The sequence below is a fragment of the Stegodyphus dumicola genome, chromosome 1 (assembly GCF_044657685.1).
Source record: "Stegodyphus dumicola isolate Sdum_Otavi_A_Nest chromosome 1, ASM4465768v1".
NCBI lineage: Eukaryota > Metazoa > Arthropoda > Arachnida > Araneae > Eresidae > Stegodyphus > Stegodyphus dumicola.
This window is the reverse complement of record NC_140768.1, coordinates 100,929,927-100,945,233: the sequence shown is the minus strand read 5'-3', so window position 1 is coordinate 100,945,233 and position 15,307 is coordinate 100,929,927. Positions and strand designations below refer to the sequence as shown.

The window sequence follows — 15,307 nt, the reverse complement described above, 5'->3', positions numbered from 1 at the left end:
TTGATGGGCGCCTCATTCGAACAAGAGTTTTCAAACGGTGCCACAAATTTTCGATAGGATTGAGGTCAGGACTGTTTCCTGGCCAGGACAACAATTTAATGCTCTTTGTACGAAACCACTCTTTGGATATTTTGGCCGTGTGGCAAGGAGCAGAATCCTGCTGAAAAAGAAACGAAGCATTGTTGGAAAAGAGATCTCTGATGGAAGGTAGAAGTTTTGGTTCTAGAATAGTGTCAATGTATTTTCTGGCATTCAGTGTTCCATCGATGATATGAAGGCGACCAATACCATCTGCTGACATTCATGACCAAATCATAACACTAACTGTGTTCTTCTCAGTTGCTTGAATGCAGTCAGGATGTAGCTCTTCTCCTATTCTACGTCTTACATATTTTTGCCCATCACTACCGAATAACGATATCTTAGTTTATCACTCCATATAACTTGTGACCACTGATCATCTGTCCAATTAATGTGTTCCTTTGTTCACTGTAGTCTTTTTTTTTTCGTTGCTGAAAATTAAGATAAGGCTTTTTTCGCGGAATTCTACCTCTCAGTCCAACATCTGTTAATCTTCTCCTGATTGTTCTTGAACTGATAGAAACACCAGCATCATTCAGATCACTTCTGATGGTCGCTGATGACATTTTTCTATTTTGGAGACATAGTCTTTTTATTCTTCTGTCATCAATAGATGTGGTGCACCTTTTTCGGCCTTTTCCTTCTTTGTTTTTTATTGAATTTGTCTCCTGATATCATAAACAAAACTTTCGGACTCCACATGTAGTCACTGAACCACCCACCTGTCTTGCAATTTCAGCATAGGAAAGACCACTTTCTCGTAACACAATAATATTACATCTCTTTCTAGGTATCCAATCTACTCTTTTATTTGATGTCATTGCTTCTTGACTAAATATTAAAAATTTTTACAAAAATTCCTACTTGTAATTGCAGTGTATAAGAAACAGGTCCTCCTTCTACAGAACAAAGCAAAATAATGGATTGTTTCAAGTGTAAACATGATGTCAGCTTCTACTGGCAGTTACTAACATTTGATTGGTTCTCAGAACAAGAACAGTGATTGGCCAGGAAAGCTAGACATTAGAAACCACTTCATAACTGTGTTTTTTATTTATATTAAAGTACATATAACATTTTTTGTATTGCAAATAATTGAATTTTGTGTTTTGTATTGAATTCAGTAATAAATTCTCTTTAAAATGATATATACAAGTTTGCATTTTGCGAAACGTGACATTTTCTATAAGCATACAAGGCCCACCAGCGGCCGAACGGTAAAGTCGCTAACACTGGTAGTTCGGTCCGAGGTTCGAATCCCGCGAACGGGCTGGCTGCATGGGTGTTTTCGTGGTTTTCCCCATGTGTAACGTGTATACGAGCCAGTTTCCCTTAGAAAGTCCTCCACGAAGGCATCCCTCCCCTTAGGCAGATAGCCCTTGAGGCTTTGCGTAATTAAATAACCTAACCTATAAGCATACAAAGTTCAAAAACATAAAAATTTCCAAAAGTGTCCACAATTTTGGCCACCACTGTAGATATTAGAATCCCAAAACCAAAGATACGTCGTTTATGGATTTTAAAATTTTTTTATGATTGTTATTGCTTCAATAATATATTAGTAGATTTAGTGATATTTCTGCTTGAGTAAGAAAATGAAGCTTCCCAATTAAATTTGTATATAATTCACAAGAAGTATTTTTAATTATTCAGTTTTTCACATTTATGGATTTTAAGTTAAATGTAATTAAATTACATTTAATGGTTAGTTAAAAAATATGCCTTACATGCACATTTTTAAAGTTGTAAAAAAGTTCATGCGTTGGAATGATTCATGATTTCGCCATTAATGTACAGAAATATGGCCACAATGAAGAAAAACCCAAGTATTTACGCAACCTATTTGATAAGAAGGAAAATTATATTAAAAATTTTAGACCCCAAAAAAATTAAACAAATCACTGTAATCAATCAAATTACTCATTGTAAACTAATATGTGTGTGTGTGGTAAAATTATCCAGTATGTATATTTTTCTGTCTGAGCAGTCACCCGTCAGAACATTTTCTGTATGAGTAATATCTGTATAGATATTTCCCTCGTGTTATTTAAAACGATTCCTAAGCAGATGAGGACCATAAAATGTAGCCAAGAAATTAGTGACTGCTGCATATATGTGACAGATACCGTGTACTGACAGGAGTCAACATCACTTTTTAAAAACTGCATCTCTTATTTATTATGAGTATTTTAATAGTATGTACTACTATATTACATCTAATTCAGAAGTCAAACAACAAAAATCATCGTTATATTTTCAAAATTTTCACAGGACTAGTGTCGATGGTTTTACCAAACCACGTGTTACAAAACGTGTAGTCAGCTGTAAAACTGCAACAGATGGCGCCACTTGCTTATTCTTGTCCAGGCTTTCTTATCTTATCTAATGATTATTTCCTATCTTGTTCATTTGCGGTTTTACAGCTGAGGATGATGGTTCGGTAAAACTATCTAAACTAGTCCTGTGAAAATTTTTTGACTTCTGAATTAGTATTTGTTTGGCGTGTTATTGTGTCTTAATATTTCATCTAGTCTATATAATTCTTATTTTGCAGTTTCAGTGGTGAAAAGAACAAAATATTTCAATGGCAACAAATCCAAAATGTTTTTTATGTCTAAATAAAAACCAACTAATAATTATAACCAGTTTAAGATAAGAACAAGTGTCTATAACTGAAAAATGTGTTTGTGTTTTAAAAATATACATCAGCATATTACTAAACAGAAAAGAATAAAAATAAAATATAAAAAATAATTCCCTTGAATTTAAATATGCAATATTACAACTTAAAAGTGAAGAAAGCAAAACTCATTTTCATCATTTTTTGCAAAACCCTATCCTGAATCCATTACCTTTTTAAGAATTTTGATTCATGCAATTAATTTTTATTTTACTCATTCAGAATAAAACTATTCACAAGAAACACTATCTAAATATGTATTACCCAAACATAACCCATAAAAAAAGTCTTGTCATGAATGATTCTTTAAAATATGGAAAACAAAATTTATTCAGAAAATGACTTTTTTTAATTAGTCACAAAACAGTGTATGAATAGTAAAAATCATTACATTAAGAATTTCCTGATTATGCATTTATTTCAAATATTTCTTTATAGTTCCATACAATTTCTAAAGTATGTCTATATAAAATTTCTTTCACAATTTATATATCTAGATAAACCTACAACCCGGTAAAATGTCAATCATAAAATTCTACAATATGCAAACGTTCATTATAACATTCAATATACACATATACAAATAAATGAGCATGACAAATAAATAATGCATTCAATATACATATATACAAATAAAAAATTTTCTTCACAAAACAAAAAATGCAGTTGTTATGTGCCAGACACATAATTTTTCCTTTAAATATGCTTTAATAGCTCATACTTTAAAAATATAGTGAACTTAAATAATAAATACCACTATCTTTACACACTGTATATTGACATTTATTAATAAAGGTAAAATGTATGTATTAAAGTGTGATGCTGTAAATAGTAAAAGTTAGAATATGAAATAATTGTGATTAGATGGTTAAAACATGCCTTTTTTTAACACTATGTACAAAGTGACAAGAAATATCTTGAGCATATACTGTAGTCCATAATTTAAATTACTTATTAAAGTATTTCAACCAATTTTGGGTGGATTAAAAATCATTGGTAACATATTTATAAATTTTCAAAATAACCACAATTTGCTTTAACACAGCCATAAATATTTAGCAAAATGTTTTATACACATCAAATTTTTTATAGATTTAGCCTGAGCTTTTGTTTCTAAGATAGATCATATATAGAACAGAATCGCAATTTTCGTTACCCTTAAAAATATATGTAACACGTTGAAAAATCTACAAATGGAACTAATTAATTTACACTGTGATATAAATCTTATTCAAAACGTTAAGATACAGATTTGATTAGCATTTTTTCTTACTTGTCAACAGAGTATACCTTCAGTTATGAATTTTTGCAATAAGAAAAATTGCTTTGTTTGGAAATGCATTTATATGTGAACAGTTTTTTCCACAAAAAAAATTAATAAATCTAGAAAAAGAAGCAGACTAACTGATCAGCATCTACACTTCACAATGAAGAAAGTTTCTAGTAATTTTTCTCCAAGAGTACAAACTTTATCAAAATGAAAACACCTGGTGTTGAAATTAAAAGTTGTAGTAAGAAACAAAAAAAATTATAATTATTACAATTAATTAAATATTTTTATACTTTTATTTATTTTTAATTTACTTTAAGTTATTTAGTGATTAATCAACTTATTGGAATAATTTAAAATAAATATCAAGGTGAAAATTTAATATTCAGTTGTTGATACAATTGAATTTTAAAATACAATCAACAGAAATTTCTTGCAAATACCAGTCTTTAGATTTCCAACAGAAAATAATGATATATCGGTATTTTTTCCTTTCCGTCATTATTATTACTGTTTATATATGCTTTGTTAAATATGTAGCATTTCTTTTGTTTAAGATGAGGAAAAACTTTTAATTTTGTTAAGAAAAAAAATTCATCCCATCAGCTGCTAAGTTGTGCATTTGGCCCATATGCTGTTTGAGATTACTGATGGAGAATACTGTGTAGTGACTTCCCTTATTATAAAAGAACAGATGACAAAGACCAATGATGAAATTAAAGAGGCTTGTACAAAATTTAGTGAACTTTATTCCGAGGACATTGAGCCCGAGTTTATAAACGAGATGGTGTAGTTTAAGTACATCATCTCACAATTACAAGATGTGGGGAAAGATAAAATTGTACCTGCTAAGGAATTGTTTAAATTGATTTTTGACAAATGGTACATTCAACTTTCCTGAATGTAATGATAGCATTGTAAATATATAAAAGCCTGATGATATCAAATGCAACAGGTGAACGTAACTTTTCAGAATTAAAACTAATAAAAAAACTGTCTTTGTTTATCATTGTCTTAGAACCGTTTAAATTCATTGTCGATAATGGTGATTGAAAGTGATGTATTGGAAAAGGTCAACTTTCAAGATGTTATGAATAATTTTGTATTAAAAAAAAAAGTTAATATTTAAACTTATTGTACTTGACAAAACTATTTTCTTTCATTTATTGTATTTTATTGCATTTAACAAGAATAAAGTTAAAATTAAAACACGCGCATCTCATTTTACTCACATCCCTGTATCAACTTGAAAAGACCTAATGATCTTTAAATGGCTCAATAAGGTTCCTGAGAACTGCATTGCCTAGGGGCTCCGACATGGTTAATCCAGCCCTGCTTACACTAACACAGCAGCAATGAAAATCCATTTAAATTCATGGCACCATTTATTCATAAACATTGTCATTAAAATACAAAGCATCAGTTTCTCTCTAGTGCTTGTGAGATAGTGCCCCTACACAAACACGATCACACAGCAACAACTGTGCCTTAAATCTGTGATGACATTCTTTGTACTTCTTACATCATTAAGACACAATAACACGCTGAATAAATACTAATTAAGAAGTCAAACAACAAAAATCAGCGTTATATTTACAAAATTTTCACAGGACTAGTTTCGATAGTTTTACCGAACCACCATCTTCAGCTGCAAAACCGCAAATGAACAAGATAGGAAATAATGATTAGATAAGATAAGAAAGCCTGGACAAGAATAAGCAAGTGGCGCCATCTGTTGGTGAAACCAGAACTAAAACATAATTTCTTTAAAGGCCGAAGGCAAATTTGGATTGGAATTAGGATCGTTAACTAGAACAGAAAGATTTTTATGAATGTGAAATGCCTCTAGAAAATCCAGTTCTCCAATGGAAGATGTTTTTTGAATAATTTGGGCAGCAGAAAAACTGAAAGTGTGGTTTTCGAACCAACAATGTTGAGCAACAGAAGACTTCTGTGTTTCCTTTTTTCTAACATATGCCTCATGTTCCTTGACGCAAAATTTTAAGGCTCTCTTAGTTTGGCCAATATAAATTAAACCACACTGGCAAGGAATCCTATAAATACCCCAGGAATTCATATCCGGAATGGGGTCCTTGAGTATGGAACTCGGAATTTTATTGATGGGAGAATAAACAACCCGAAAGTTAAATGTCTGCAAAATATGTGCAACTTTATAGCTAATTGATGGAAAGAAGGGAATGACAACAGAATTTTTATAATCTCCTAAAACAAGAGTGTGCCTTTTAGTGTGTTGAGATGAGAATTTTTTAACTGCTTGATTAATAATGTTGGGTGGAAAGCCCCTGTCAATAGCTATTGCTTTTAAATAATTTAGTTCTTCATCAAGGGCTAGTTTGGAGGAGCAAACTTGAAGAGCACGGAAAACGTAGGAATAAAATGAAGCTAACTTTTGTTTAGTCGGATGACATGATTTAAAGTGTGGTGGAAGGCAAACCGATGAAGGTTTACGGTAAACCGTAGTACTGAAGTTGGATGTGTTACGTGTGACCAGAATGTCGAGAAACGGAAGAGAATTGCAAGTCTCAAGTTCAAAAGTGAACTGAATAGCAGGATCAATAGAATTCATTGTTGAAAGAACTTTATTTAAATCATCTTTATTACCTTCAAACAGAGTAAAAGTATCATCTACGTAGCGAAACCATGCCAGGAAGTTTAAAGTTTCAAACAATTTTGATTCATAATAATGCGTGTAGATATCAGCCAGGATGGGACTGAGGGGGCTTCCCATGGCTAATCCCTCAGTTTGCTTGTAATATTTATTTTGGAAAACAAAATGTGTTTGTTTCAAACAGAGTTGAGTGAGAGAAATTAGTTCATCAATTTCGATGCAAGAGAAATGAAATTTGCAAAGTCTGGTTTCTAGACATCTTAATGCACTGTCCACTGGGACATTGGTGAATAATGATTTTACATCAAAAGAAACCATGAGTAAATTACTAGGAGAAATGTTTTTAACTTTTTTTACAAACTCTATTGAATTTTTTATGGTGTAAATGTTATTGTCTAATAGAGTTGAATGTCCCAGTGGAGGGTGTATTAAGATGTCTAGAAACCAGACTTCGCGAATTTCATTTCTCTTGCATCGAAATTGATGAACTAATTTCTCTCACTCAACTCTGTTTGAAACAAACACATTTTGTTTTCCAAAATAAATATTACAAGCAAACTGAGGGATTAGCCATGGGAAGCCCCCTCAGTCCCATCCTGGCTGATATCTACACGCATTATTATGAATCAAAATTGTTTGAAACTTTAAACTTCCTGGCATGGTTTCGCTACGTAGATGATACTTTTACTCTGTTTGAAGGTAATAAAGATGATTTAAATAAAGTTCTTTCAACAATGAATTCTATTGATCCTGCTATTCAGTTCACTTTTGAACTTGAGACTTGCAATTCTCTTCCGTTTCTCGACATTCTGGTCACACGTAACACATCCAACTTCAGTACTACGGTTTACCGTAAACCTTCATCGGTTTGCCTTCCACCACACTTTAAATCATGTCATCCGACTAAACAAAAGTTAGCTTCATTTTATTCCTACGTTTTCCGTGCTCTTCAAGTTTGCTCCTCCAAACTAGCCCTTGATGAAGAACTAAATTATTTAAAAGCAATAGCTATTGACAGGGGCTTTCCACCCAACATTATTAATCAAGCAGTTAAAAAATTCTCATCTCAACACACTAAAAGGCACACTCTTGTTTTAGGAGATTATAAAAATTCTGTTGTCATTCCCTTCTTTCCATCAATTAGCTATAAAGTTGCACATATTTTGCAGACATTTAACTTTCGGGTTGTTTATTCTCCCATCAATAAAATTCCGAGTTCCATACTCAAGGACCCCATTCCGGATATGAATTCCTGGGGTATTTATAGGATTCCTTGCCAGTGTGGTTTAATTTATATTGGCCAAACTAAGAGAGCCTTAAAATTTTGCGTCAAGGAACATGAGGCATATGTTAGAAAAAAGGAAACACAGAAGTCTTCTGTTGCTCAACATTGTTGGTCCGAAAACCACACTTTCAGTTTTTCTGCTGCCCAAATTATTCAAAAAACATCTTCCATTGGAGAACTGGATTTTCTAGAGGCATTTCACATTCATAAAAATCTTTCTGTTCTAGTTAACGATCCTAATTCCAATCCAAATTTGCCTTCGGCCTTTAAAGAAATTATGTTTTAGTTCTGGTTTCACCAACAGATGGCGCCACTTGCTTATTCTTGTCCAGGCTTTCTTATCTTATCTAATCATTATTTCCTATCTTGTTCATTTGCGGTTTTGCAGCTGAAGATGGTGGTTCGGTAAAACCATCGAAACTAGTCCTGTGAAAATTTTGTAAATATAACGCTGATTTTTGTTGTTTGACTTCTGAATTCTTACATCATTCTTGAAGAAAAAGTCTTCAAATGCATCTTACATCATTCTTGAATACTTTTAATTCTATATGCTTAATGCAGTCTTGCTCAAATATCTTTTATTTATTTGTCTATTTATTTCAAATTGCTTTGATGGCCAAGTAAACAAAACTTTTTTCAAAATGTCCTTGTGATATGTTTACCGATTTATTTTTGCACTTTGATCATCAAAAATAAGAGAAAGGGATATACCCTGCTAGAATGTATCCCTTGTGACCTTAATGGATTGAGGTAGCTGATGGAGTTCCAGAGAGCCCAAAAGCATAACTAACCAAATTCAGTCATTATTAATATCATGAACTTTCTTATTAATAAAAAAAACTTCTGCCACTGATCACCTGTGGCCTGCTTCAGTAGTGTTCTCTAGCTTTTGGAGCCTTATATAATGGTTTCAATGGTAGGTTTTAAACATTTCCCTTCTGTAAAGTCACACATACTCCACTACAAGCTTTTTTTTTTTTTTTTTTTTTTTGGAAGGGGGGGGGTCTGGATAAACTCATTGCTGTATATATATTTTTTTTTTTTTTAATGTTGAAAAGCAGTTTTTCTCACAAAATTCTTGAGAGTTTCCTGCCCCTCCCCCATTTTTCAGGTAATTTTCCAGTTTCCCATTTGCTTCCTCCTCCTCTGGGTCTGTTCCCATCATAGCCAAAAGCCAAACTCTTAGAACCGTTTGATTGTGTACCAGACTTTCTATTCTGGCGCTTTAAAGTAATAAATCATTGCACTTTCATTCTTTCCTAACATAAGAAAATCCAAACTTGCAGTTTCTAAACTTTAAAAGAATTTTTTATATAATACAAGGATTCATTTTCACACAATTTAAATTTTTAGAGGTTACGATATTTTCAACTACAAGATTATTTCCTTTTACTCTGTATTTATAACCAATGGTGTATTCAAAACAATTATTTTAATAAATTAAACCAGTTAAATAGGTTTTCAAAGTAAAATGTATGTAGGATAAAGACTATGCCTGCTAGCTTTTATGTGAATATGTTTTATAAGCTCCCCAAAAATATCTGGAAAAATTTCTTTAGGACTCAAGAGATTTTTATAGCACGCATCAACAGCATTACTCAATTAACAATTTTGTTAACCCCCCCCCTGTTTGCCAAAAGAAGGGTTGTAGTAATTTTAATTTTAAGAAAACAGTAAACTAATAATTAAACACTTCACAGGTGCTGACAATTTGCAATCACTCCATGTTCAGGTAATCAAAATGATTAACTAAACATTGTTGCTGATCCTGACAGTTTAGTACAGCCCGCTGTAGGGAATTTTATATTAATTAACCAGTTATTTACAATTTCAGCCTTTACTAAAACTTTTCCTTTTCTTATTCCTCACTAAAATGCAATGAGTAGCCAGTATTTAATACTGTGGTTTTGGGTTTATAAGATGAAGCATGTTTCTGGCATCATGTATGCACTGTGGTTGTTAGTTTCCTGCCAAATCTAATAGTTGTAATTATTCATCCTTTCATTTTATTGCTGCCGATACTTAAATTCTGATGCTATGGTAGAGTAGTGAGCCAGCTTCTAGTATAGTAATTTAATGTGTAGTCTTTGACTGTTCCATTTAGTTGCATCACTTCATATTGTGACTTATATTGTAGCACAGGAGGGTGTCTATATGTTCTAAATTCTGTTTATATAAAAATGTTATTTTTTACTCTCTCACAACTTCATCATTGTTTCAGATTTAGCAATAATTTACTTCGCGTCTGTCATAAAACCCTACACCATCTCAAAAGAAAATGAATTAGTATCCTTATGGTAGATATGCAGTATGTTAGTGTGTAAAATTTCCTTAATCATATGACATGCATGTTTAAATATGAAAACCTTGTGATATGTCTTATGAAGCTTTGCATCATGCAATTTTGTACCATAAGAAATAGGTTAAGAAACACTGTTATAGACTGCCATATTTAAAGAAATTTTTAAAAATTGTTAAAATTCATGCATTTACAGTAATATTATATTTTTTAATGCTTTGATTAACCTATGAAATTTTCTGAAAAATTATATCAATATACAGTCAAATCTCTTTATCATACGACCTTTTTCACAGTTATGTATAATATATAATTCTTATAAAATATCTCAGTTACTTATCCATTCAACTACAATTTTTTTCTTCTTACTATTATAGAACTTTGATTATTACATCATTTTGAGCATGAATATTCTTATTACTATTGTTCATGACAAAATCATTTAGTTTCAGTCACTCGAGATGAGACTATGCCAGAATCCAGATTCTCTTACTTTCTCCCTTCCCAAGAGTACTCCATATACCTCTAGGAAGTTGCATTTTAAGGAAGCTAGCTAGAAAAATTAAAAAACTAACTACTAAATTTTAAATGTTGCCTCTTTTTTTAATTTTGTAATGCTGAACCATAGAAACTATTTTCACTATTTTATTTTCGAAACATTACACATCAAGATAAAAATTAAAACCTGGTAGTATTTACAAAATATATTGGTAGCTAAAAAAAAAAATAAAAAAAGATTCAGTTATAGTTTCTCAAGCAATTAATGCTTTACATAATTCTACGTGGCCTTTTCCCCTCTGTTAAAGAACAGGTTTAAAAATTGTGTCTAAAAGATGGTACAAGATGAAGATTAAAAGAAAAAACTTGAATAATTAATACTTATGAAAATTTGTCAGTAAAAAAGGGTGCTTAAGTGTTTCTTAAGTTTCTTATGTGTATCAAAAATGTATTTAAACACTATTATCGTAGCTAAAGTCCTATATTTAAATGAAATATAAAGTGGAAATTCTAAATCATCAAAGCTAATTGAAAGAACATGATCATAATTAGGACTCTTCGAGCTTGATAATTTAAATAAGTCAGCTACACCCCGATTTTCAGAAACCTTCTAACAGTAATCCATGTGACCAAAGTTGAATCATCAACTATTTTAAAATAAATGAACATTTAAATAAACAAATTGCTTTTTTCTTCTCAAAATTAAACTTTCTATTAAATTTTAAAAAATCTCAAAGATCAATTTACATGTTTTAAATTTCCCATTGAAAATCACTTTGCTTAGAACATAACTTTTTAAATTAATTCTATTAACATTGAGGTTTGACTGCATTTAGTTTTTAACATGTGGTGACTCCTATAACATGTGACACATGCAAAAAAAATTTTTAATTAAAAAAAATACGACTTCTTAAATTAAAACAGTTCCATTTAGGCAGATGGCATTTATTTACATTTTAATTTGTAAAAGCAAGGAGGAGGAGATATTATATCAAACCAAATCATAGTTTGAGATTTAATTTTTATATATTTTATCAAATAATTCTATTTTAACTTTAAAAATGTTCTGATTACAAGCACTTGCAAATGGTACAGTGCTGTTATATTGTTGGAAAGCAGTTATCTTCAGGTTATGTACTAAAAATAAATACTCTGCTTATAAAGTTTAATACTTTTAAATTTAATAATAAAAATCAAATTTCATGGCTTATTGACTGCTTACACACATTATGTACTAAAATAATAATAATAAATAATAATTTTTAAGTACAAAACATTTGTATGTATCACCTTTTATGAACATTAAAATTTTTGCGTTCATGTCGGTTGTATGGTACACTTCTTGGTTTATGATGTGAAGTAACACTCTTTTTTAATGCTAATACAGGATTGTCTCCACGAGCTGGTATAGCAGAAAGGCACATTTCTAACTCTTTATCTCTTTGTGCTTCCATGGCCTTTAGCTTTGCTTCAATTGCTAATATCTGATGAACAATACTAATGGGAATAATGAAAGAATTAACTTTCAACTGAATCAAAAACAAAAAATACTAATTCATGAAACACATATTCAGCACTAAATTTAAAAAATTAATACAATGTATTTTAAAAAAGAAAAATTTGCTATAGAACAAATGAAAATGTTTTTAAATATTCTGAGGAAGATGCAAAAATTCAAATAAAAATGAAAATGCTTTTAAATTGAACAAAAAATTTTAAAATACATTAAAAGTAAATACAAGAAAGCTCTCTGAAATATAATCAACTGCGTACTTGGAAAAGATAAAATATATCTAAAACAACTGAATAAGATACATATCATAAAAAACGTGACTGATTTTTAAAAAAAATTAAGAAAACAATAAATATGCATCTAAGAAAAAAAAAAAAAAAAAAAGATATAATTATTATTTGTAAAGTTTAAACAGATAACAAATTTGTACATTTCCACCTATAAACATGTTTCAAAAGAAATATGTACAATAGTAAATGAATGAATCTATCTTCTGTTTTCCCTCCATTTACATACTTCCCAACTTTGCAAAAGTAAAAAACAGGATATAAAGTGTTTCTCCCACTTCCCTAGCGTGCCTTCGTGGTGTAACGGTAGCACGTTGGGCCGGTATTCCAGAGGTCCGTGATTCGTTTCTCGGCGAAGACAGTTGCTATTTTTCATCTTTTCTGCTTCCAATTAACCTAATGACTCTATAAGGATACTTTTGAAAAAATGCAAAGAAAAAGTGCAAAATGAATTTCATAATGAAAACTGACATATATCAAAATATTTTGTAACAATTAGAAATCGAATAAATGAAACTTGTTTCAACATAATTACATTTTTTCCCCTTTCTGTTAAAAATAAATTCAAATTGTGCATCCCAATATTTATTACCTTGTTTATATTTTATTATCATGAGAATCAAAAACTGCTAAATATGAAAGGTAAAGACTTATCACAGATGGAAATAATGTTTTAGTTTCATTTGATTTTTCTAGAATAATGCAATTTTGATATATCACTGTAATTTGTTGAAAAGAGAGAAAGCAGATGGCACTGCTTTGCAGCAGAATGATTGTAAAAGAAAAGTTTGGGTTCATAGTTTACTGGCAGGCGAATGTTATGTAATGGAGTAATAAGAAAAAAAAAAAAAAAAAAAAAAAAAAAACTGTTATCGGTTCACTAAGCAATATAATGTTTCTGAAGTTTGGTTCTTCAGAATAATAGGATAAACAAATAAATATACAAAACAGTGTAATAATGTTAAACATAATGAACCAATAGATGCTGTATTTATTGGATGGCCACTGTGTGAAGTTTTCCTTTGGTGTATCAGCTGGGAAGATGGCAGAATGTTTTGGTTTGTAAAAAAGAAAAAATTGTAAACTTCATGATGTTATGTGCTGACTGTGGATACTAATAGAAAAGAAGACAGATGTGCCCATACCGTGCCCTAAGAATTAAGTAAAAGCATGTTTAATATTAAATTTTAAAAATAACTGATTTGAATTTTGATAATTTTCAAATTTGGATACATTTACATATTAACGCAAAATAAAGGCAGAACTAAATAGATTGAAATGGAAGAGATTTGCATTGAAAATAATAGTTTCTAAACGGTTAAAGAAAGCTGAGGACAATTTAGCAAAGAAAGTTACTTCATTAAAATTAAATGAATTATACAAATTACATAGATTGTTGTTATCAGAAAGGAAAAAGTTGAAAGAATTATATGAAGCAATTCATTCTATAACTGATGTAAATTCTTTGTAAGCGGATGTAGTTAGCTTAAAAAAATTTTCTTAAGCTATTAAATGAATTAATTGAGTGTTAGAAGAGGAGACAAAACCAGTATTAATGATCCTCAGCAAAACATGGTTAGACTGCAAAAAGTATTTAAAGCTTCCAGAACTAGTGTTAGAAAAATATTCAGATGATCCTACATAATTCACGGAGTTTGGGAACAGTTATGAAAGTAATATATGCAAAAAAAGGTCTTAGTAAGATACAGAAATTTGCATTTTCATAAGAATTAAATGAAAAGAATAATGATCACAGCACACAAATATTAGAGGAAAGATTTGGAAAAAAATAATAATCAGTCAATTCATGAAAGGGTTGTTAACTCTAGAACCAATAAAGAGTTCAAACAATATTAAAGCTTCGCATAGGTTATATGGTGAAATCAATATTGTAATTCAGAAGCACAAGGCATTAAGAAAAGCTCAGTTGGTTATTAATACCTATGTTGCTAAAATTTATTCCAGAAAAGTTCATTCTGGAATTTAATCCAAAAAATAAATAAAAAATTAGCCTACCAGGCTTGGTGGACTCCATAAAACATAAAACTGAAGTCATGAACCATAAAATTTACCGGCGCTAGAGAAAAAAAAATATCTTGCCTCCATGCTTTGAGAACATGCTAAGTCTGATTATAAAAAATTATTCAGAAATCTACCAATGGCTGCCAGTTTTAATGCTGTTCATAAGCATGCACACATCTCCTGTGAATAGTCCTATAATTTATTTTCTTGTGATAAAAGAATTACAGAAAAAATATATAAATTACACAACAAAAAAAATGCTTTATTTTGTTTTAAAAAATTTCACATTCGGAAATCCTGTAGGAATAAAAATAACTGTTTAAAATGTAGCTTAAATTGCATCACGAATCACTATTTACAAATAATTCAAACTGAAATAAAATGCAAACGGCTTCGAATTAAAATATAAAAGAATCATGTAAAAACATAGATGAAAAGCTAAATACCCCAAAAGAGCACATACTTTCTGTTGATTCATGCAACAATTCATGTGAGAAAGATCCTTTATTACTAGCACATACCATATTAACCTTTTTGGGACGGGTGGCTACTATATTGTCAGCTATATTCCCTGTTTGAAAGGACGGGGTTGTCCAATTTAATGGTCATGTTTTCCCTCATTTCCACGCTTAAGATTGGGATGAAATGTTGACGTCCCTGGAGTCTTAACCACTTATCTCTTTCAAAGGCCTTTGTATTTCTTTGCATTATATAAATTTTCCCTCATTGAGGAAAAGCATCTA

At 30.6% G+C, this 15,307-nt stretch overlaps 1 protein-coding gene across 7 annotated transcripts in view; it reads right to left on the bottom strand.

Annotated features, from left to right (window-relative positions):
- The window catches only part of LOC118189769 (putative RNA-binding protein 18), a 63,502-nt gene that overhangs the window by 9,214 nt on the left and 38,981 nt on the right, over window positions 1-15,307 (bottom strand). For 5 of the 7 annotated variants that reach the window (XM_085818293.1, XM_085818306.1, XM_035360432.2 and 2 more), the window contains exon 5: window positions 12,033-12,239. In XM_085818293.1, the coding sequence (XP_085674419.1) occupies window positions 12,033-12,239 (207 nt within the window). Of the gene's footprint in view, window positions 1-8,318; window positions 10,798-11,657; window positions 12,240-15,307 lie in introns of those variants that run through there. The other 2 variants (XM_035360436.2, XM_085818315.1) reach the window with 2 other exon arrangements.